The 22,906-nt window shown below is 35.4% G+C and overlaps 2 protein-coding genes across 3 annotated transcripts in view; both read left to right on the top strand.

The window, feature by feature from the left end:
• Positions 1-4,212: 4,212 nt before the first annotated feature.
• Positions 4,213-4,996, top strand: LOC129568439 (GS homeobox 1). The gene is made up of 2 exons (XM_055446290.1): positions 4,213-4,856; positions 4,897-4,996. The coding sequence occupies exons 1-2, from the start codon at positions 4,213-4,215 to the stop codon at positions 4,994-4,996; spliced, it is 744 nt and encodes a 247-aa protein (XP_055302265.1).
• A 7,158-nt stretch (positions 4,997-12,154) lies between these two features.
• The window catches only part of LOC129568401 (uncharacterized), a 109,081-nt gene continuing 98,329 nt past the window's right edge, over positions 12,155-22,906 (top strand). For both annotated transcript variants that reach the window (XM_055446211.1, XM_055446213.1), the window contains exon 1: positions 12,155-12,560. The gene's annotated coding sequence lies outside the window, so the exon portion shown is untranslated. The remainder of the gene's footprint in view (positions 12,561-22,906) is intronic.

Raw genomic sequence — 22,906 nt, forward strand, 5'->3', positions numbered from 1 at the left:
TCGAAAAATAAAGAGAAACTGCAGTGTTTCTCGGTCAAACAATGTCTGCGGGTGTAAAAAAGACCAAACTAACTGAAAATGCTTGGAAATGATTCGATCAATGTCGATGCTATCCTTCGTAAAATCAATTCTTGATGCATTTGTACGCAGTCAATGTAAACTAGGTCTTTCAATGTGTCCATTTGAATTTTTTAGTTCGAGAAATTTACAGAAAATAAAAGCGAATCGTTTCGTATTGTTTGAATTTGCAATGCAACAAAAGGACCAAACAATTTTCAAAGTGCATATCGTATTGAATGAAAAAGTCAATGCTTAAAGATGGTGCACTCTTTGTGCATTTATTATGTGAAAAGAGACCACTTACTGTCACTTTGTTGCTGTTTCTTTTTTCCTTCGAGTCTCTTACTTTTGGCGAACGCAATGTCAAAAACAGTATTTAGCTTTTCTTTTCGAGAAAAATACTGAATTTTGTTTGACTTTCTTGGAATTGGATTGGGTACAGACAACTCGTCTTCTCTCATTGAACTGAATTCGCCATTATTACCATTGGTGCATGTATTCAACGAGAAATAATTGAATGTAGTGCAATTTCAAGCCAAGCAAATATTCAAATGTATGTCTGATTCATGGTTTCATCGCCTAGTTATGGGAAATTATTTGAATTAGTGAAACAGTTGACCATTGCCGATTTGTGGAGTTTTACATTTCGGCAAATGAGATAAAGACCCAAAACCGCAACGAACTTCAATCAGGCTACATAGTGTAGTATCATTCATGCACGTTCTCTTTTTCAAGTGTGAAGTGAAAATGAGTAAATTTCCGAGAAGTGTTACAAATCTATCTCCAGGTGAGCGCGAATTGCTGCTATTCATTCACTTTCCTTTTGTGCATATAATAGTAGCGTGCTCTCAAGATGTGCAACTGAAGCGAGCCAATTCAATGCAGCTCACGGCTCAGGCCTCTTAAGTGATGATATTTAATTTGATTGAGCTAGCGACACAATGAAAACCAATAAATATGATACAAACAGACGTTAAGTGCATCAATACGGTAAACAAAGGAATGAAAAGAGAAGGAACGCTTCATAGCAAAAGATGTAAGTCACTGAATGTTCTTCAATGGGCAAGCCATTGGATTTTTGCACCATTCCAAACGCATGAATGAAATGATTTTGAGTGCCGAAACAGTACGGCGATTGTGTTTAGGTATCGAAATGAAAAATTCAGTGGTTGTTTATTGAAATTTGCCAGAAAGGGCATTGGTTCAAGCATTGGTCATTGATGTGCCGCTCTTTTCCAACGAAAAACGTATTTGTTGCGTGTTACACAATGACACCATTTATTTCGATACCAGTTCCGACAAATCATCGCTCGTATGGCTGAAATAATTTCGGCAAATCGACTGTTTCTTAGTTTGTTTCTTATTCGACTCCATTCATAGATTCACTTCATTCTAAATTTATTTCTCGAAGCGCGTTCATTCATTGATACGTTTTCTATTCAATCGTTCTTTTCTGCTTCTTTTTAATTGTATCCAAAGTTTTATTTTTTTTATGCAGGTACGAAAATTGCGGAGAATCGAATGGCCAACATGCCGAAAAAGAAACTATCGAACGATAGAACAATTGAAGTCGAATAAAATAAATTCCGTTGCTATTGTTACTGTTTTCTACAATTTCTTTTAACAACAATGGATTACCTCTGCAAATTAATCGAATCGAACAAAAATACATACATTGTTAATCGATGTTTGCCATTGAATTACCGTGAAATTTTTTTTTAAAGGCGATATGAAACTCGAACAAAACGTAAAATGCGAAGAATTTATCGCATTTTCTGCCTCTCTTCCATTATTTTATTTTGTGTTTTTCATTCGTTCGCTTATTCCATTTTTGCTTGCTTCCACATCCAAGTGCAATGTTGATGTTGCCATCCAGTCTACCACTTTTCACTTTGCAATGCTCTTTTTCCTCTCTTGACATCGGCAACGAGACCAACAACACTTCTCAATGTCAACATGGGTTTAAGTATGTTCTGCCATTCAAAATTCCCTTTTCTGTTATTTCTTCTGTTGTTGATTTTCATCCTCATCTTCGTGTTTGACGTTGCCGTATCGTCCTTCGAACGATTTTTGTTGACAAATGTGATATGCTTACAAGGTTGACGTTGAAATGGATACAAATAAGGAATCGTGCGCCGTTATTCGAATGACTTCGACGCCGTATAATTATGGCATATTTTCGTGTTTGACATTAAGTTGCTTTCAAAAGGGTGCATTTTATGAATGCAGCGTTGAAACCCATTTAACAAAATATCATATTATAATAGCCATAATATGGTTTTCGGGAGCATTTGAGTAAAAACTATGTTGTGAAAGAACTTTTTTTGTGGTTGACTCTCGACGCACGAAATTGTGGTTCGGTGACAAATATCGATCACAAAGGCTTATAATTTGTGGCTAATTGAAAACACTTCATCATTGGAATTTGAAACCACTTCAAATTTACATTTGATGTACGTATATCAAGTTGATGGTTGAGTTAGTTCCATTTTTTCACGGCAGATCTGTAGAAAATGTTTTTGAGACTTTTCGAATTACATTCAATTGTTTGCCGTTGCTATGAATATAGAGAAATATTCATAAAAATAATCCTGAGAAAAAAGTCTGCTTCCTTTTCCCCAATAGAATTCGATCAAATCTCACTAAAGACCTTTAAATTGTTTTCATTACCACGGGCAAAAAAAAATCAACGAGCAATCAAAAACTAAAACAAACTTCTTTCTCTTTTCATTGCTTCGGGATTTTTAATATCTATCAAACAATCGAACTTCCTCTTCCGTTTGGCGCGTCTCTATTAAATTGATTGAATTACTAGAGAAAGGGGAGAGTACTTTACTCCGATTGACGTTTTCCACATTTAATGAAATTAGCAAATAAACCCAATTTTAAATAGGAAAAAATAATGAAGATTAGCAGAGCAATAATTGGGATTTCCTTTTGGTAATTCGAAAATAGCCCCGAACAATATAAACAAGCCATGATGGATATTATGCTTCTATTTCATTACTGCACATCCACTTTCCGAATCAACATACTAACAACATCATGAAATTCGCGCAGTCTGAATGCTATGCGGTTTCAATGTTAAATTCGCAGTTCATAAAATAGCGATCTGAATGTCATCATTGAGATAGCATTTTTTTTAAAATGATTTGTTAGTTTTGTCGATGCTCGGGCTGTATGCATCAAAATGGAAAATCAGCCATTAAATTAATTCAAGTGAATCACCCTTAATGCTTGTTGATATATAAAATAATCCCTTGATATGAGTTTGCAACACAATGAAACATATACGGAAACATACCACGGACCAACATTGGCTGAAGCGTTGATCTACCATTTCCATTGCTATTTGACATAGTGCGATCAACAGAAAGAGAGAAAGAAGACTATTGTCATTCATGAAATATAAAAGAGACAGCGAATGATTTTGGACGATGCCAGACAAAAAGGCGACTTCAATTGTTTCGTACCAACAGCAAAACACACGCTTCGAAAAACATTTGTTACCATTTTATTTGGCATTGTTAAATGGTTTATTAGTGTATTCGATACCTCTTGTACCCGATTTGAAAAGAATGAAGAGAATCGACAAGAATACAAACAATGCATTTTCATGATCATTGTTTATGCCATATTAACACACTAATGCACAAACACAACTGTGCGCATTGCATTCTATCGGTCGGAATAATGGAGAGGTGTAGTCTTGGAAGCGTTTAGCATTAGGGGTGAAATAAATATCCCAAATTGAACACTACCACTTTTTTCAGTTTTTCCTTTGTACACCATTCTACCACTGTTTGACTGGGCGGAGCACTCGAGTGAATTTGTTAAACGTCAGTAATTATAACAAATTGTAAACATTATTTGATTTGTTTCGGTTGTGTTTGCCGGCAAAAGAAAGACAGTAAGAGGGATAGAGGGAAAGAGGGACGAAATACGTCTCTCGCTATGGCATTTGATCAATCAAAAAGGATCTCGACAGAAAATGAGCTGAAAATTGTATATAAGTCAAACTCAACAGGACTCAAGCATCAGTTTCATTTCGGAAATCGATACGTGCAAATCTCTTATTTTGAGTGCCTTTTAAAAAATTTAACAGTGAAATTTTGGATTTTGAAGTGAAAAAGTGTAAAATAGAAAGCAAACATGTCGAGATCATTCCTAATGGATTCATTGCTAAGTGAAAAGCCATCAAAGCGAAAGTACGCCGAGACAGCAAGTCCAATCGGATTATCACCATTCATGGCACAGTATCCACCATATTATGTTGGCAGCTACCTTTTTTCGCTCGGCATCCAACAACAGCAACAGCAGCAACTTCAACAACACTTACATCAGCAAACATTTTCGCCATTCTTAACCGCTAATTTACCAAAATCTCCGCGCCAATGTGAAATAACACCTCCGCATGAACCTTCACATCTAATGGACTATAATAACGCTCATCTATTGACCGCTTCCTTGACTCCATCACCAAACGCTAACTCCTCGCTACATTTCTCAGCAGAACGAAATGGATCACCGAGCTTTGAACAGCGCAGTAAAAAATATAAATGTTCACCACCACCGTCGCCGCCAGCTTCAATCTCCGACTATGCTGATTCAAGCAAACGTATTCGCACAGCATTCACAAGCACTCAATTGCTCGATTTGGAACGCGAATTCGCCACGAGCCAATATTTAACACGTTTGAGACGCATCGAAATTGCCAACAAATTGAAATTATCCGAAAAGCAAGTGAAGATTTGGTTCCAAAATCGTCGTGTTAAGCACAAGAAAGGCGACGTTAGCCCAGGTTTATCTACGTTTGAACATCAACACCAATCATATTCAACGATCTGCTGCTGCAAATCATCCAATGCCGCGGGCGAGTGCCACAGCGCTTTCTGTTCCAAGAATTAATTTTAGCGAGTTTAACTTAAGTAAATGAGAATGTAAATTTTAATTCGTATAAAGTAGATAGGTCGATTCAATTTAAACACAGAAACGAAAGTATTTTCATTTGGATTTTTCACAGACTAGATACGAAAATAAAAATAATAATTGAATAATTTAAAATGCGGGTCTCGTTCATTATTATAAATTTAACACAATTTCAGGATTTCTTTGGTGTGTTTCGATTCATTCATCGGTAAATCGGCAATTCATTCAGGAAACTCGAGTATCGTATTCATAACTAGAACTTGATTGATTGTATGTCGTATGAATGTGCATTTTTTACTTGATCTGCTGAGCACTTCATTCATAAAATGACGCACAAACCACTTGTATCGATTTCGGAAAATGAATGACAAGATTTAAATGATGATTTTCATACGAATTTGGTTGATTGTTCGGTTATCGGTGTGTATACCTGAATTTAGTCACTTGAATCGATTTAAAATCCAAAAAGTAAAAAGAACCAACGAATGAAAGGCCATTTCATTCACATTCCCATTCACCAGCGAAGAAAATACATGCAATGAAATGATCGGAAAGTCTTTGTCCATTTATACACACAATTTGACAAAAAGTCAAATCGATTCGATCTTTACTGTTTTTAGTTGCATCATTTATTGTTTTGTGCTGCTCGGCATGAAGCCGATACCTTTTCTCTATGCCTTTTTTTCTACATCAAACCGTTTTGTTCGATGCACTATTCACGTTGTTTTTTGCCCATTTAATTCCGTTTAGTCAAATAAAGTCTTAGTGCATCAACTTGTCGTTGCTTTGCAAAGAAAGAATAAGGTGGAAAGAACAAAATCTATGAATGGAATTTAAACGACAATACATACTATTTTGGCTTTACTGATATATCTCATTCCGTTGAATCCATTTTCTTTCAGTGTTTTTTTTTTAGTTTTAATAGAACATCAAACCGTAAAACCTTTTGAATAGTGAACATGACATGGTGCATAGTAGGAGAAATATAAAATAGCCAGCAGCATCTATTCTTCTTTCGTTTTAATTGTTATTGAATAGAATTATTGGAACAAATGTTCAGAACATCGAAATACTTGTCACAGTTAGTACATCGTGGGAACGAATGTGATTTTTTTGTCATCCCAACAGAAAAATCGGTTTATATCAAAGTGAATGCATTGCTTTTTAACGCTCAAGATCGATTATTTGCACTTGAACATTACAATTGCTCAGTGGGTGCACCGAAAACACGGTACAACAATTTGCCAAGGAGAAAGAAGTTCAATTCAATTTTTTTTTCCCAAATGTTTTCTCAGTGTGAGATGACATCACAAGCGATGATCGAACCGATGCTCGCCTATGCTTTTCCTGGTTTCTTTTTAATTTTATGTTCACCAATACGTTCCATTTTTGCGTGCAATTTTCAGTCCGTGATAATATGAATTTTTCAACTCAAGTAAAAAATCATTCAGAAGAGAGATAAAATCGTTAATCGAATTCATCCAAGTTCATGAATTGAAATGAGATTTTCAGGATTTTGCTCAAGACCTCACTTAAAATCTCTTGAAAGATTATCTCGAGATAAAATGAAAGGGATCAATTGGATTTTCGAACTGAAAACTTCCTATTTTCACATTGAATACTGTTGTACCACCTACAAAAGAGCCGCCTTTGTGCAATGCAAAATCCAATTTGGACAGTAATTATGTAAAATGAAACTGGAAATATCCGTTTTGCGGATTTTTCATACCATTTCTATTCATCATTTAGCACTGGCCAATTTCCGGCAAACGAGCAGAATGCGTTGGCACACTTGCGCACACATATCCGCTCGGATTAACATCCAAATGCAATTATAATAGTAAAACGATTAAAAAACTGTAAGTAAGTTGTAATCTTTCAACAGTTTTCTGTATTTCGCTTGGTGTGTACTTTTTTTTAATGTAAATCTCATTCTGTTTGATACAAAGTCGATAATCTGCTGAGTTCAATGAATAGATGGTTGAATGCATGAATGAATGGAATTGTAACAAATGCTGCCGACTGAAAGCCATTGGAAATTGTTCATTTCTTTTTCGTTTTTTTTTAAATGCGTGTTGTGATTCCATTGATGTTTGCTTTCACTTATTCCCTTAATTATATCGCCTGTTTATAAACTCTTTGTCGAGTAGAAATGACAAGCAGAAGGCAGAAATTACGCTATTTTTAGAAACAGACACCAACATTTTGATTATCTTGTAAATGTCGATGGAGAACGTCATCGAAGAATCGACGAAAAAATAATTCAATAAATGTTTTCAATATTCCATTGATTCGAAGGATGATTGGGTCGGCAAAGATGAAACCTGGTTTCTGGCATTCAAACATTCAAAGCAGCTAAAGAAATAAAAAACCGAATTTCATTCATGCAGCAAAAATCGTGCGTACACAGAACAAAACAAGTATAACCACACAAAACGAGTGAATAGCGCGTTCACAAACAAAAATCCGATTGTGAACCAGAAAAAATGAGATAAAGGAGAAAAGAAAGAATGTTTGAGAGATTGAAGAGAAAAATCACAATCATCATATGAAATCATATGCTCGTACGCACGCATGCACAACAAATGGTTACAATATGTGAATAAAATATGGATGGATTTGTCAGACAACCCCATCATCATTTGCAATTATGATATTTTCAATGTAATTATCGGTGGCATCAATGCCATTTATAATTAAGTAGATCTTCATTCACATTTTATTGTGCTACCTCATGTGTACGAGTACAAAAGTAATCCTCGAGCTGATATGTTTGCCATTGAAATTGATTGGATAAATCTATGCAAATGGTTTGCCACAGTTCGTTCGTTGTTTGCAGCTGAAACTGTCATTTTGTTCGAACAATTCCCAGGGAAATGATCTCATTTCATAACATGTTGCCGATGATACACTTATTTGGTACATACAAGCATAAAGACAACGTATCCTCTGGAGAAGATAAAATGTTAGTACATATGCATATTTTATTATGTTGCATCGATATCAAAACTATATACTTTTGCCCCACCCGCAATCGAGCCCTCAGGCCAAATCCGACGACCGCATTCTTAATAGATTTTTCCGTAGGATATGCACTACTGCTACACACTATTCAATTGGCACATTTTTCTGACATTTTCTATGAAAGCGTTCCCAATACGCTTATTTATCGCTTTAAATGAGTTTATTTCATGTAATCAAATAATTTTATTGTATCGTAATGATATTAGCTCAACTGTTGAGCAAACATTCAACCATTCTGACTCGCAAGTTCAATAGCTGTGTGTCCGCCATCAAACTAGAACCTTTCATTTGCATGACATTGTAATGAAAGTAAATTGATATTCGTCATTGTTCTCAATCGGATTTGCACTCGCATATTCTGTTTATCGATTTCAATTACATTATTTTACCATACAACACTGCACAAAGCTTCGAGAAAAAATTTTGTATCTGAAAATTATTTTGGTGTAAAATCCGTAACGCGTTTGCAATATCAAAACCGGAAGAAAGCCTTAAAAACAAAGAGAGTAAACCTGAATTTTGGTTTTAGGTCCCTATTCAAACTGTTGATTCGTGAATTCCACACAAAAGCTGCTGAAATAACGATAAATTTAAAATCATCATTCAAAAGAGTAGATAACAACGACAGGCAGGATGAGAATATAAAACGCATGAGAGAATTCGCTCGTTAATTATGTTGTTGACAAGCGGCTTGCAAAAACTCCAAACAAAGTTGAGTCAAAAGCAATAAGACGCCTCGATTCCAAGAATGCGGCAAGCAACTATGTCGTTCACTCCGCCTGGCATGAAAGGATTCAACTAACATATTAAAACGAGCTCTAGCTGACGGAACGACAAAAGTGAACCAATTTGATACTTTTATTGCTGTATAAATGAGCTGTATGGACCAAATAATGGGAATAACATACCAAACTACAGCCTTTACAAACTATCATGGTGCGTTCAGCGAAATAATATGTTGTTGGTAGGTCACACGTACACACAGAAAATCAGAAACTCAGAAAGATGAACACGACGGATAGACAACGGAAAACGAATTAAGGGGTGATGATAAAGCGAGACATCAGCCAACAACAAACGAAACAAATTACTTGAAATCCAATAAATGAAAATGTACCAGAAAAAAATCAAGAGAAAACTAAAATAGTTGTCTCGCATTCAAACCATCGTGTAGGTAATTATTTATTCGCATACGGATTCAATATCGTAGCCGCGCTGTCAGTTAACCAGCCATGTTTAAAATGAGTTTAATGCGATTTGTGTGAAGTGAATTAGAAAAGAATACACAACAACAACGGCGGGAAGGATACGTGCGTTCAGTAAACAGTAGCTGAATTAAAAAAGGGATACATTGTGTGAAATGCATTGCGTCATCGGGACCGATGATGCACACGACACTATGCGATACGGCTTACGACACACTCAAAAGCAAATAGAAAAAAGCAGTTTTTATTAGCGGTTTCCATTTTGTATTCCCGTGCTATTATTCACGTTTTACGAACGAGATTAGTTTTTTTGTCAGTCCTTCATTTTATGGTGTTTTATTGCTGTTGTTATGGGTGTTTCTTCCTCTTGTCATTGCAATCGTGTTTGTTTAGTTATTAATGTCATTAAACAAGGCTGAGATGGAGCGTTGAAAATGTTATTTTTTTCGGACTCATCCAATTCGTTTTTCATCGTTACATTCGAGTAGTTTGGTTTCAAATGCTGCTTTAATCGTTCACCTTATTTTTTATTGATGGAAAACGGCCCATTTTCTGTCCGGATCTGTGCCACCTTTTTAAAATTTTGATATTGGTTCGTATGATGGCCTATATGGGACTAGGCCATCGGTAATGCCATAGTTCTCGATGTGAATTTATTCTGACTAATTAGCGTGAAGAAATGGGTTTGTTTCACATACGATTTCATTTGATTCGCCGCTTTGTATATCACGATCTGCGTGCGTATCGTTACAACCATCCATTGAATGGATAAATAAAATGGGAAGTGCATCGAATCGAGCATCCATGTTGTCTGTTGTTTTCCATTTCATTGTAACTCAATCCTCGTTGTTTTCCCAAAATAATATGAAACTGATGTCATGATGCGACACATTCTGGTATTCGCTACAATTCGTCATAAATGAAATTCAATATTAATTTGGTACGTTTCGGTAATCTTAATCCAATAGATTTATACATGGATTTCAGAACAAAAAATATATTCATCATTTTAGTTTCGGGAATGGCATTCCAATTGAAGAGCAATCCAATTATAAGCATTATTCTTTATTTACCCGGCAAAATTTTCAAAATTCGCGTTCTGAGTCCAATTCACATATACATTTTTCATTCATCTATTAATGCGTACATTTAAAAATTTATTTCAATTTGATGACTTTGTACACAGTAAAAAATAAAAGTCCACATCTAGCCGTTTTTTATATCAAAATATAAGACTGGGCGCCTCTACCAGTTGAAAATCCGCCTAAGTGTGGACTTTTATTTTTCACTGTGTAGTAAAGGAAAAAGAAATAAACATTCACACAAAATATTTAATTAAATAAAACATTCTCGCTCTACGCTACGCGTAGAGTCTTTTAAAACCTACGAAAGGACTCATTTTGGGCCTAGTTTGTTATTGCATAACAAACTATAATTGAGCCGTTACAAGAAATGTACTACATCACAATGTATAGATGGATTAGACAGATAGCATAGAGAGTATAATGAAGTTCAGGTCACCAAAAATCAAAAAATCAGCTAAACTTCTGTATTAAATTCAATACAAACACAATAACCAATACTCAACATAATACATCATAATATATGGAAATGAAAATTTTTAAGTATCGTATTGGTAATAACGTTTTAATCTAAATTTGTAGTTAGTCACAGATAATAATTAAACATAAAAACAGAATCTGTTTTGGAATTAAAAAATCCAAAGTTTTGGACCCCCATGGAGAAAAAAAAACAAAGTTAGTACCTTTTACATTTACAATGTACGTTTCATGTAACGGTAGAAACTAAACTCTGAATCAGTTGTTGAAAGCAATACCTGCAAATAAATGTCTTTAAACTTGAAATTTGTTGAAATAACAGTTGAAATGAAATAAACGCTGCAGATGTTTCCAAAGTGATAAATAGTTATCACGTCCGTATGAATATTATTAATAAGCATTGAAAACAATTCGGCTATGAACGGAGCAATTTTCTTTTTTTCTTTAATTCTGCAAAATTCCACTTCTTCACATGAACTTGAATATTTTCCAAAAGTATTTCTGAATTTCCTCCCGGCAAAAATTCAAATCAGAAAGTCCCACAAATACCAAGCTTTATTTCTGAGCTCCAAACCTTCATTTGAATTTCGAAATTGGTAAAAAACTATGTTGCTAAGAATCACTTTAGAATAGCAGGGCTTCAAACCATATTAAATGCACTATTTGTATGTTACATATTGTATTTATTTATACATTCAATGGATACCTGTCAAAGTGCGACATTTATTATATGTGATTCAGCTGTATTATGTGACAAATAAATTGTTCTCATTGAAGAAATTCAATTTCGATTCTTGGCCGCTATCAATGAAAGCGTAAATAGATGGCCGACAAGTTGACTAAATATGTTTAGCTTTAATTTGTAAAAAGTGTTACAACCACAATTTAATGCTACTGTGTTAAAACTTTGTTTATCTGAAAAATGTTGCACCTTTGTTTTGATTTCATAATGATAACCTTAATCCAGAATTGTTTTTTTTGTTATATTCTTAAATTTCGCTCAGAATTCCAAATCACGTAATAATTATTCTAGGTGTGATTCTATTCTATGTCATAGTGTTTGAATAAACCGTATGAAAATGTTCAGTCTGTGTTTGCTGAGTATTTGAGCATTGCTGAAGACAATCTTTGCTGTGTAAATGGTTTCGAGTAGAGACACGAACCACTTCAATCGTTGACGCTGCATGTGACATGTTGCGTGTATTGTTTTGTAGTCAATTCGTCGATGCCCCTCTTTCGTGAAACAGGTTTCAGTTTCAATGTTTTGATTCAGCCAGCGCATTCATTTCCCCACGGACCGTTGGTGTTGTAGACACAAGACTGCCGAATATGTGTGTAAAATACGCACTTGAAAGACCTGTTTTGTTAAAATGCAGAGTGTGTGAGAGAGTTGGATAAAGCAGTGGCGTTCACCAAAGCAGCCAGAACCACTTTCTGCCAAATGCCATCGCAGTTCAATTCAGTACACGTCTTACCGTCCGGTAAATCGGTTGTTTATTCACAGAGCTAACGCCATACACATGTTTTGTGTAATCGTATCATCCGTTTCGTTATTTTATCGTTTCAATTTTTAGTTTTGCGTTTTATATTTCCAATAATTTTCACAAAAAGGAGAAATCTCAACATATTTATCGGGATAAAATTGTTCCTTCATCGAATCACATAATAAAATTCCAGTGAATTACGGACAAACGAATAAAAGAGAACGAGAGTCAGTGTTTTGGTTGAGTGTGACCAACGGTCAGTGTGGTTTGAGTTACAACTGTAAAACATCGATCAAAAGGTATAGTTTTGGATTTCTATAGTGGTCGACAAGAGAAAACGGCTCGAAAGAAAAAACATTCAAAATAAAAATTGTGACGTTGTTGAGCTGTGAACAAAAGCTTGAAACTATTGGATGTATTTGTTGGAATTTGCCTTGCAGCATGTTTGAAAATCAATTTGTGGTATTTGTTGATCGAGTAACTGTGCATTGGCGAACGAGTGCGTGGTTTATGCAACTCAGAGCCAGCTCTTTGTTTAAATTGACTTCGTTTGTGCATTGATACTGTTTATTTTCATTTGAAAGCACTCGCAAATAGTTTGAATGTTGGATGACAGTTGGCACGCATCGTCTGGATCTATTTGATTGGTTCATGTGATTGTGTTTGTGTTTGCGCCCACTGCAATTGAAATTGATTTTTTTTTCACAAGTGTTCACTTCAAAACCATTTCATGGTTATGTATCTGGATTGTTGAAATTTCTATCACCGATATTGGATATCGTATTATCCATTTAATTGATGCCACTTTCTCCATCACAATGACAGTTTCGATCTTATTGTCTCTATAAATTCGAGAGTGAATAGCAATGAAAGCGAAAAGAAATTTATCTGATCCGTTTGTTGATGAATGAAAAAAGAAGATAAAGAAGAAGAAGGGCTAGATGCCCGTTGACGTTGCAGACTCACAGCATCTCAAGCGTAGTGATGAAATAACGGGGCTTACAACGAGTCAGTAATGTACAATAAGCAACTATTAACGTTTAATCATAGTGTTTTTCTGGTCAACAAAACTTACTGCATCTTGTGTATCTGAGTGAATAAACGGTTGTTACTTTTTGCTATTCGTGAGTTTCACATTTTTTTGTAAGAGCCAGTGAAGTATTTGTATTATGTCAAAGTGACATTCAAACTTTTCTTTTGTATTTTAAAAGAGTTGCAATTTAAATGAAAAAAAAAATTGTCAGATTTTCTAAACTGATGATCGCTTTCATTGCGACTGAACAACGTGTATGTCATTTCTTCTGTGTTCCCATACTTTCATAATGATTTTGTGATTGGCTTTCAATAAGTTTTTGTTGCATATCATAAGCATATCACAAAAAAACCACAGCATCATGAAAATATTGTAAACAAAGTAACTTGATGTTTCATTCAACGGCAAATGAAAGCAAATGTGAGCCGATTACGAGCTCCAATCGTGTTTGGAAGTTGATTGTTGCAGTTGTTCACAGACACAACTGGTTAATTTTCACTTTGAAACACTGGCCCACTTCACGAATGCATTGCGCGCTATTGTGAAAAAAAGTAACGGCGCTTTGAATCAATTTCATCCGTCCAACTAGCACGTTTCAATCTATTCCAATGCATACAATTTGTTACGTGCAATCGTCGCTCAAGAATCCATCGTGATCTTCTTTTAAATTGGTACACACTGCAACATTCATCGTGACCTTTCCAAGATTTCTCACGTGTTTTTTTGTTCTTGTGTTGTTTCTTTCATTTTCTCTTCCTCTATTATTGTATTATAGGTAATCAGCCTATTGTATGTAGTATTTCAGTTCGAAACTCCGCTGTTCGTGAGCATTGAAATTCAATGGATGGCTGATGATGGTGATGAATGTATTTCATTTCTTCCATGTAAATCGATGGCCAATCGAAAACTAAGAAGAAGAAAAACCCAATACGTTTGTTATGCAAAAACCGATTTTCCTATGTAATCTTTGGCTTGTGATCTTTTGAGCCGTCCCATAACGTCGATTCTATTTCCATTGTAACGAAAACCATTTCAATGCGATTTATATTGAAAGGGTAAACGCTTTAATAGTGAATAAACTTCGATCGAAATGCAATATTGTGAGTGCAATTTTGAACATCGCACACACACACACGGCCGGCCGAGACGAGATTGCATCTCCGCATCAAGTAAAAGTGTAAAGCGGAGCAATTTTATTGCAACTATTCGATTTATTTTGGCGTTTAACCAATAATATATACAGACATACAATGGATTCCGGTGCAAAGAAGAAGTCAACAACCGCTAAAATACAAATCATTTATTGAATTTCATGTCAAATGCTTATCGCTGAAGAACTCATAAATTGTAAGATTGGCAACCGGTTCACTTGTCTATTTGAAAATCGAAACACGTTCGTCGGGCAAACCAAATCCCGGGTATTTCGTGCAACATGATGGAACGAATCCATTGAGTTTACTACAAATAGTTCGATCGGATGTTCAATCGTGTCGATAGTTGTCGCCGACTTACGAAATTGAATCGTAACATGTTATGTCGTTTAAATGTCGTGTGACAGCTCCGAATAACTTAGAGCTAATACTTTTGTCTACGAGAAACCCAATCAGTGAAATGTGAAATAAAAAGATTTTGGCGCACGCTTTCAACAACATGAAGAAGAGAAAGAAAAAATTGCGAGAACAACAAACCTAGTTGAATTTCATTGTAAATTTACAAATGATGTAATTCATGGCATAATTTACTTGCCCGTAATACTGAGAAGAAGACACTTCCATTTGCGTTGAAGCATAAACAGTTTGCAATGTGTAAGAATATGAAACAATGCGCTAGCAGAAAAAGAAGCGTTGCAGCCACGTACACTGTGCGGAATAATGAGATTTGGAAAGATGGAGACTGAAACGTACAAATCAGACAAAAGTGTCAACTTTTAAATTATCGATTAATTGGAAGGTTGCGCCGAATAACACAATCAAATCGTTTTGACGATCCGATGTTTTGACGATCCGATGAAAAGAAAAGACGATATGCATGTAGAGAGCATTTAATAACTGTTATTTACAAATGGCGTTCAATTGAAAACGAAAGAAAGCTATGATTAAATTGATCACCACTTTAACTGCTCGTGTACATTTACCACTTTAACGCTCGTTTATGTTTTTTTGTTGTACGCCTGTTATCAGCTACCAATTACGATGGAGATACGAAATAAAGAATAAATACACATATATTCTATGGCAACGGAAAATACATGTGAACTTTTTTATTGTTTGACTATATTCAATAGACATAATAAACACACCGGATTCCAATTCGAAAGCGCTTATTTTCCATCGGGATTTTTTTGTCGAATCTCATTTTTCACAGCATCGGTTTTCGATGGCAAATATCGAAATCAGCATTCTACTTAATCCATTTACAATTGCTGTCTTTCTCCACAGCAACACCCAAACGCTATGGAAAATATCCATAAATTGTGTATTTTAGACCCATCAACGAGATTTCCGAAAATCATGAGGCAATCAAATCTTTCAACAAAAACCGGTTTAATGATAGTTGACACGGGAGAAGATACAAAAACGTTGCAACAATCGCTCGTGTTTGAGAGAATATCTGATTTTGAGATAGCTACGATGTGAATGAGAATTCGAGGGGGAAAATATTCAAATTAAAATGAATAAACAATTTCAGATAATAAGACATGCAAAATGAAGAGAAACAACTGTCAGAAGCAAAAAATCTGGCGGCACAGCGACAAGAATAACCCACTTTCGAAAGAAATTGTGGGTTCTTTGGATTTTTCGTGTCTCTTTTCACTTCTTCTCTTTGGTCGGAATTCACAGATTCAACTGTGTGGCAAGCTAAATTTCAAGAAGTCGACTATGAATTTAGTTTGGTTGTGCGTTTAACTGCAGAATTCTGTGCGGATGCTTTTCCATCGATGGCCCCAAAATATATCATCTATCGATTGGACGTCATTAATAATCCGTTGATTGGAGATAAATGCTGCTTGATAGCTTAGTTCCTATCATTTAATCAAATATTCATCGAATCTAATGAGCTTTCCGATAAAATATTTTCCGTTAACTTAGCCGTCAAGTGTGAATGAATCTTTATTTTTTGAATATCTGAAATCGTACGATACTATGATCGTCCAATCAAGTGGAATTGACCAAATTGGATTCACAAAATGTATAAAATATCGCTTTCTGGAAAATTTTCTGGAAAACAAGGGTCAAATATAACTTTTACAAATTTCTCAAAAGAAATAAGTCAATTTAAGCGACAGAAAATTCCTTTTCTCTGCATTGATAGGGTGACATGGAACAAATTACATGTGTACGCGATTTTATTCGAATTTATATGGAAATTAATTAATAAAGTCGAAGTGAATGACACAATTCGATCCTCTTTTTGGTAGCTATTGAAGACTGTCGAAACTTTTTTTTTATCTTTTGACAACTAAATTTTGGTACGCAATGAAATGAAGCGATATTTCTGCTTTAACGCCTATCTGAACTTCATGGCCGTGCCATGATGGCACATAATTTGATTGATGAACCGATGAATGCATTTTGAGGAACATCAACCCGTAGCGGCGCCCATAGCTCGCAACGAATTCATTTCGTGCTCTTTCGATAAGTCGTTCACTTGGAATGTTCAAATTCAAAGTTTTTTTTACAACCAACTTCAGGAATATCAATTGAAGCGTCACAAGCGTAATCTATTCTTTCGCGCCGATTGAATTGAACATAAAATGAAAAGTTTCGGTATATGTATTTTTTTTATCTCGATTTAGCGTCGGCGGCTGACTCGAAAAAAAAGTTTGTCCAACTTTTTACGACATACATTTCCGACTGCAGTCAATGTCATATGACTCGCCCCCTTGAAATTTTTCACATTTTCATATCCAATTTTATCGGCATCTAATGCGCAGAGTTATTGCATTTCAACAACATTTGGTGGAATTAATACGATGTTTTGCTTTTGGTTTTGCAGAAAGGAACCGAATTTCACTCAAGACACAAATTGAACAATTGTTCAACAAATGTTCATTTTCAACTGTATTTTGCCAAATGGGAAATTTCGACGAAAAAAAAAACAACAAAATCACTCACATTTTTCTTTTTTGTCGAAGAAGCGACATTTTTTTTCGGCTGCAATAGTAGTTAGATTCAATAAACAAGGCAAAAAAACACTATACAACGTGGCGAATGATGATCATTTTCATTACATATTTATGGTAGAGGAGCCTTAGAAGCAACTAGCGTCACTAAACAATGCAAAATGTGCACAAGCGATAGCCAGAAAAAAGGGCAGCAGCCAAAACATTGGCTCGGCCTTTATTAGAGACGAACTATAATAATAAACGTGCCATCAGTAGCAAATTGCTGTGGCTTGAACTCGAGTCGCTGTTACCCAACTGAACTCGAAGTGAAATGGAAATGATGCGTATAAGGCTGCTGCTTCTGCTGTTGGAATGTTCCATTCACAAAGCTTTTTTGCCATTCTTGCATTTGTTTTATGATTATTTAGTCTCGTTCCGCTTAGCAGTGGCGTTTTTTCCTTTTCTATTTTCATTCCCTCCATTCGTTGATTGTCATTCATTTTATTATTGTTGTCATTGCTATTGAATCGTATACATAAAGTATAACCCAGAGACCGCAGGGAACTATGCTATTTTTCGTTTTCTGTATCCGTTTGGTGGTTTTCGTTTTTCATTTTTCCACTTGTTTTTTTCGCAATACTTTGTGTCGTTGGCTGTATATTTTGTAGCGCAAATGAACATGACAACTGAACGGTACGACATGATACACATTGAAAACCGTAACAAAAAAAGCATCGCTAGAATAGTCTATTCGTTTCGGTACTTTATGAGTTATTGTGCGATTATAAAGCAGTTTATTGACGCCATTTCGACTGTTGAAAAATTTGTTTGGTGTTTATTGCGTCGCTCTCGCCATCGCCATTATTCAGTCGGAATTTTGGTTCGCAACACATGATACATTCGCACAATTGTCAACATATGCTTTTGGCACGTTCCCGTGTTATTAATTGTTTGTCCGGCAGAAATCTGTTGCAAAAAATGCGAATGAAAATCCCATATAGTATATATACTCATCAAACAATTGCAATAAAATTATCATTGTACAGAATTCCAGTTCATTTAATCTCTGCATCCAAGAATCGCGTAGAGGTTCTCATGGAAAAATGTTATGAAACTTATGACCGGTCAGAAAAAATAAACATGCATCCAAATCATCGCATAAATAATTGTTATATATATTTGGTATTATCTGTTTTTATTGTCATTGGATCGGAACAAATGAAGAGATCGGTGGATTGTAAAATGAGAACGTGAAAGAAATTTTTTGTTTATTCAATATTTGCGGCATATTTGTTTACTCCTCTCACTCTTTGAGAAAAACGAGCATACCCAGTATGTATATTCAAAGTCATTGCGATTGAACACGAAAGAATTTCTACATTCGCTTAATCGCCTTCCTAATCGTTTGCTATGTAGGTAAATTGTGGTGTGGCACAGCGTTGGCAATTCGAAAATCCGCCCGTAACCGTTAAACGATTCGATCTCAATTTATTGAAGATATTTTTCACAAATTAATTGGATTTTTCTGGGATATATGCAATCGATTGACAATTAAATGGCGACAGCATGCAAAGCAGTGGAATTTGCATCGACATCAGCATCGGCATCGTCAGAACTGATGATGCGACCCCACCCGAGCTATGTATGTGCAATAATTTCATCAAGTCAAGACGATAAGTGGGCCCAGGAACCTACATTTGCACGCTCGCAGACCCACTTAAAAACCCGAATGTTCAGCTCTAGTATTGTTGTAATATTTTGGGGTCTCATTTTTATAGCATTTTACAAAAGCAACGATTTGATTACGCTGAAATGACCATTCAGTTTAAGACCACTCTTACCAATGCACAACCATAAAAATTTCATTTGATAATAATTAAAACGTTCTCTCGGATTGGTTGTCATATGATATTGGCCAAATTATCGGCCATTTTCATTGTACTATGTGGGCCATCGAAACCAAGGGGAAAATCACTACTGAAAAGACTGAAAGCACTGAAACCCACTGAAAACAACTGAAAAGAACTGAACAATATTTTCAGTACTTTTCAGTGTTTTTCAGTATCAAAATAGATCGGGATTTTTGACAGTTGAAATTTGTTCTGACAGATCTGTCATCTATTCATTTTTTTTTCCGAAAATTAATGCCATTCTCAGTACTTTCATATGCTAATACATTGGGCACCGAAAGTACTGAAAACCACTGAAAAGTAGTGAATTCAATTTTTCAGTAATAATTCGCCCCTTGATCGAAACAGTGAGTGAAATAAAGTTAAAATGTATTTTTACACAGAGACAATACGTATAAATCAGATACGCATCATTGATCTGGCTGACTCAGCATGAATTGGAATTGACCGTCGAGTGCAAAGGCGTTTGGCGAATGTCATCTGTCTATTCTCTCTCGAGAATGGTGTGTTTGCACTTACTTGAGGGGGAAATAGCATCATTCCGATGAAAAGCCAATGAGATAATGGAATTGTTCCAAAACTATTCCACGATGACAAAAGCAAGAGCAGCAACAGCCCAATGCATGGTATGTGACTGATGACTTTCAACATGCGAATTGGAATTTTGACCCTTATGTTTCAGTTTTATGCGAAACAACGTACAGAATGCACAGTATGGTATGGTGATTACTCCAAGGATGAGATTCAAATTTACAAACATTTCAAATATTCCATTTGAGAGCGCACATTCTCCAATATCTAATGCCAAATAATCAAGTAAATGAATGTCATTTCAAAGCAACATCGCTTCTGAAGACAAATTACATGGCATTTGCCATGCAAAATGGAATTTATAATCAAAGTATGCCGGAAATATATTCATGCCACTTGCGTATCGTTATTTTGATTGCGTTCAATGTGATTTCAAAATCGTTTGGTTTGCTTTATTTCAAGCAATGCATCTGTGTGGCTAGGCACATCATCATCGTATATGCATAAATCAGGATAAAAAAATTTCAAATGCAACAATTTTTACAGACAAAAATAGCATTGAACGTTTTGAAAATACATCTTCATACTTACACTTGATAATGCAAAAATTTCATGCGAAATATTTATTCGTTCCTACATGTAAACCAAAAATTCCATGACAATAATATCATTGACTTAAAAAAGCCGCTGGTTCCAAGTATGTAACTACGTAGCTCATTCGATTTCATACATCTCATTATACCACTTTCAATGCACCCTCTTTATTTTGGTTACTCAAAATGCCCATCATATCCTACTAAAACATAAGCATTGTAATAAAAGATCATGTTTTGTGAGTCGGAAATAAACATCACTGTTTGTGAGTATTATCTTTTGTTTTCTTATTTGATGGGCCTTTGCATCGATGTATTACACAAAATAAGCAAAGTCTTTTGACGGTTTTCCATTTTCTTTTCAAAAACATGCCATAGCACCGTGTACCGAATCAAAACAAACATTGCTCTTCGACGGAGAAAGAAAAGAAACAATTTTCCATGGAAATAAATTTGACGGTTATAAATCACGCTTATCATGATTAGATCTGTGAATCACATTGAAATTTAAATGAGTTTTCCATTTTAGACGGTAAATTCAACGATTCATGATGATCTACGAGACAAAACGATGTACTATTGCTTGAGGTAAAAAGGCTTGCGTTTGATTTGTTCGGTGTTGTTGGTTGTTGGCGAAATTCGTATCTAATTAGAGTTGTAAGCGGTGAAAATGATTTTATTCAATTCTTGGTGCTTGCTTTTGACAAGCAGAACATTTCTACGTATTCTAATTAAAAAGGAAATCCTTTCCGAGTTTTCAGCGGCCAACTTTGACGATTGATATGGTTAGTTGTTTCCTCAACTGAATCGATTTAATTAAATTGGAATAACTAATTTTACGAAATTCCAAACGTCGCATTGATAACGATGAATTTGACCAATTTTTCATTTGTTCCATCCCCTACGAAAATGTGACAGACCGGAACAAATTTGGTCGTTTTCAAATCCAGAAGGACACATTTCAGGAGAATCGATTATTTAAATGCTACTGCAGATGCTCCAAGAAAAATTTCATTTCAAGTACAAAATCATTTTCGAGATTTATTCGAAGAAGCGGCACGATTTATCGCTATGAATATTCAGCGAAGTCAGCGAAAAAAAGTGATGAACGTAAGTGACGTGGAGAACGTGTCGTTTCGAACAGAATCATACGAGCTGAACGATGTGTCAGAGAAATTTTGTGCATGAAATGTGAGAATGATTGCTAACAACAAGTTTTGAATTTCCTGACTTCAACTACATATCGTCTCGCTTAGGAGTGATCGCTTCAAAAACCGAACGACACACCAAAATCACGAACACCCAACTATAAATTGAATAACGTGATAATATACGTATTAAATATGGCATTTGGTACACACAATCAAGAAGACGTATTCGCAAGAGAAATCTCGTCTACCTTTTTTCGGATGCGAACGCTCATTTTTCTGCTTCGAAAAGTTCATCTTTATGGAAAAATGATTCTGTAGCTTTTACACACTTTTACAACTCGTGCTTGGTAATCAAAATGTTTATTTTCGTCATCCTCTTGAAAATCCATGCATTTCACCAATTCAAATTCATCAGATTCAGTGGCATTGCACATCTGTAGTCTCATCCCATCAGAAAATTGTGGTTATTTAGCAAATACAAGGGGAAAGCCAAGTGAAGAGCAAAGATGTCGGATCAGTATGATATTTACCGAGAAATTGTTACTTTCGCTACTTTTGATGCTGCTGGGGTGCTGCTGGGGTGCTGCTGGGGTGCTGCTACTACCAGTGAGTTTTGGCTAAAGACTGTATATATAGATGTCTGATGTCATGTGAACAACTACATATTTAGTTGGAGAACGATGGTATGAATGCGAAAAACAGTCAAATACAAACATCAATTCGGTTTGGTTGAACGCAAGGCGTTGCAAAACCAAACCCGGAAAACATTGGCTCTCCATGATAATAATATCAAATTCAGCATTTAGTGTTCTCGCATCCATGCCGAATGAAGAATTATCCCGGGATTCGGCTCATGAATGCATTCATGTTCGCATCGTATTATTTTTTCTTTGATGAAAAAGAACACGATTCAAGCACACAGATATGTACTACAGTCGATTGCATTTGCTAGATAAAAACTCGCAAGCGTACATATATCGCATAAATTTATTCTCTTGGCAAACATTTGCCAACTAAACGACTGCTGTTGATAGACGCGTGGGTGAGATGTTTAATGTCACATTTTTTCTCGTTTGTGCCATGTTATCGACTTTGGTGTCACAAGAACCATCAACAAATAGTTGACAAATGACTCTTCCAAACAAATATTTGCGTCCTGCACATTCTCACCACCTAACATCTCTTTCTGGTTGGCTCATGAATGTTTCATACGTTCTCGATTAATTACATTAATTCGCTTTTTGTCATTGTTCTTCTGTTTTCGTTTGCATTTACGCAAATAATTACTTCAAGGATGTTCGAGTTTATGGGTTTATTTTATG

This window comes from Sitodiplosis mosellana, unplaced genomic scaffold, assembly GCF_009176505.1.
Source record: "Sitodiplosis mosellana isolate CC-2019 unplaced genomic scaffold, AAFC_SMos_1.0 Smas_scaffold_18, whole genome shotgun sequence".
In the NCBI taxonomy this organism is placed as follows: domain Eukaryota; kingdom Metazoa; phylum Arthropoda; class Insecta; order Diptera; family Cecidomyiidae; genus Sitodiplosis; species Sitodiplosis mosellana.

Excerpts from the sequence above, each read along its gene's own strand:
- LOC129568439 (XM_055446290.1), top strand. The coding sequence starts at position 4,213 with ATGTCGAGATCATTCCTAATGGATTCATTGCTAAGTGAAAAGCCATCA. Across the intron at positions 4,857-4,896 it reads CACAAGAAAGGCGACGTTAG|TCAACGATCTGCTGCTGCAA; the intron begins CCCAGGTTTATC and ends CACCAATCATAT.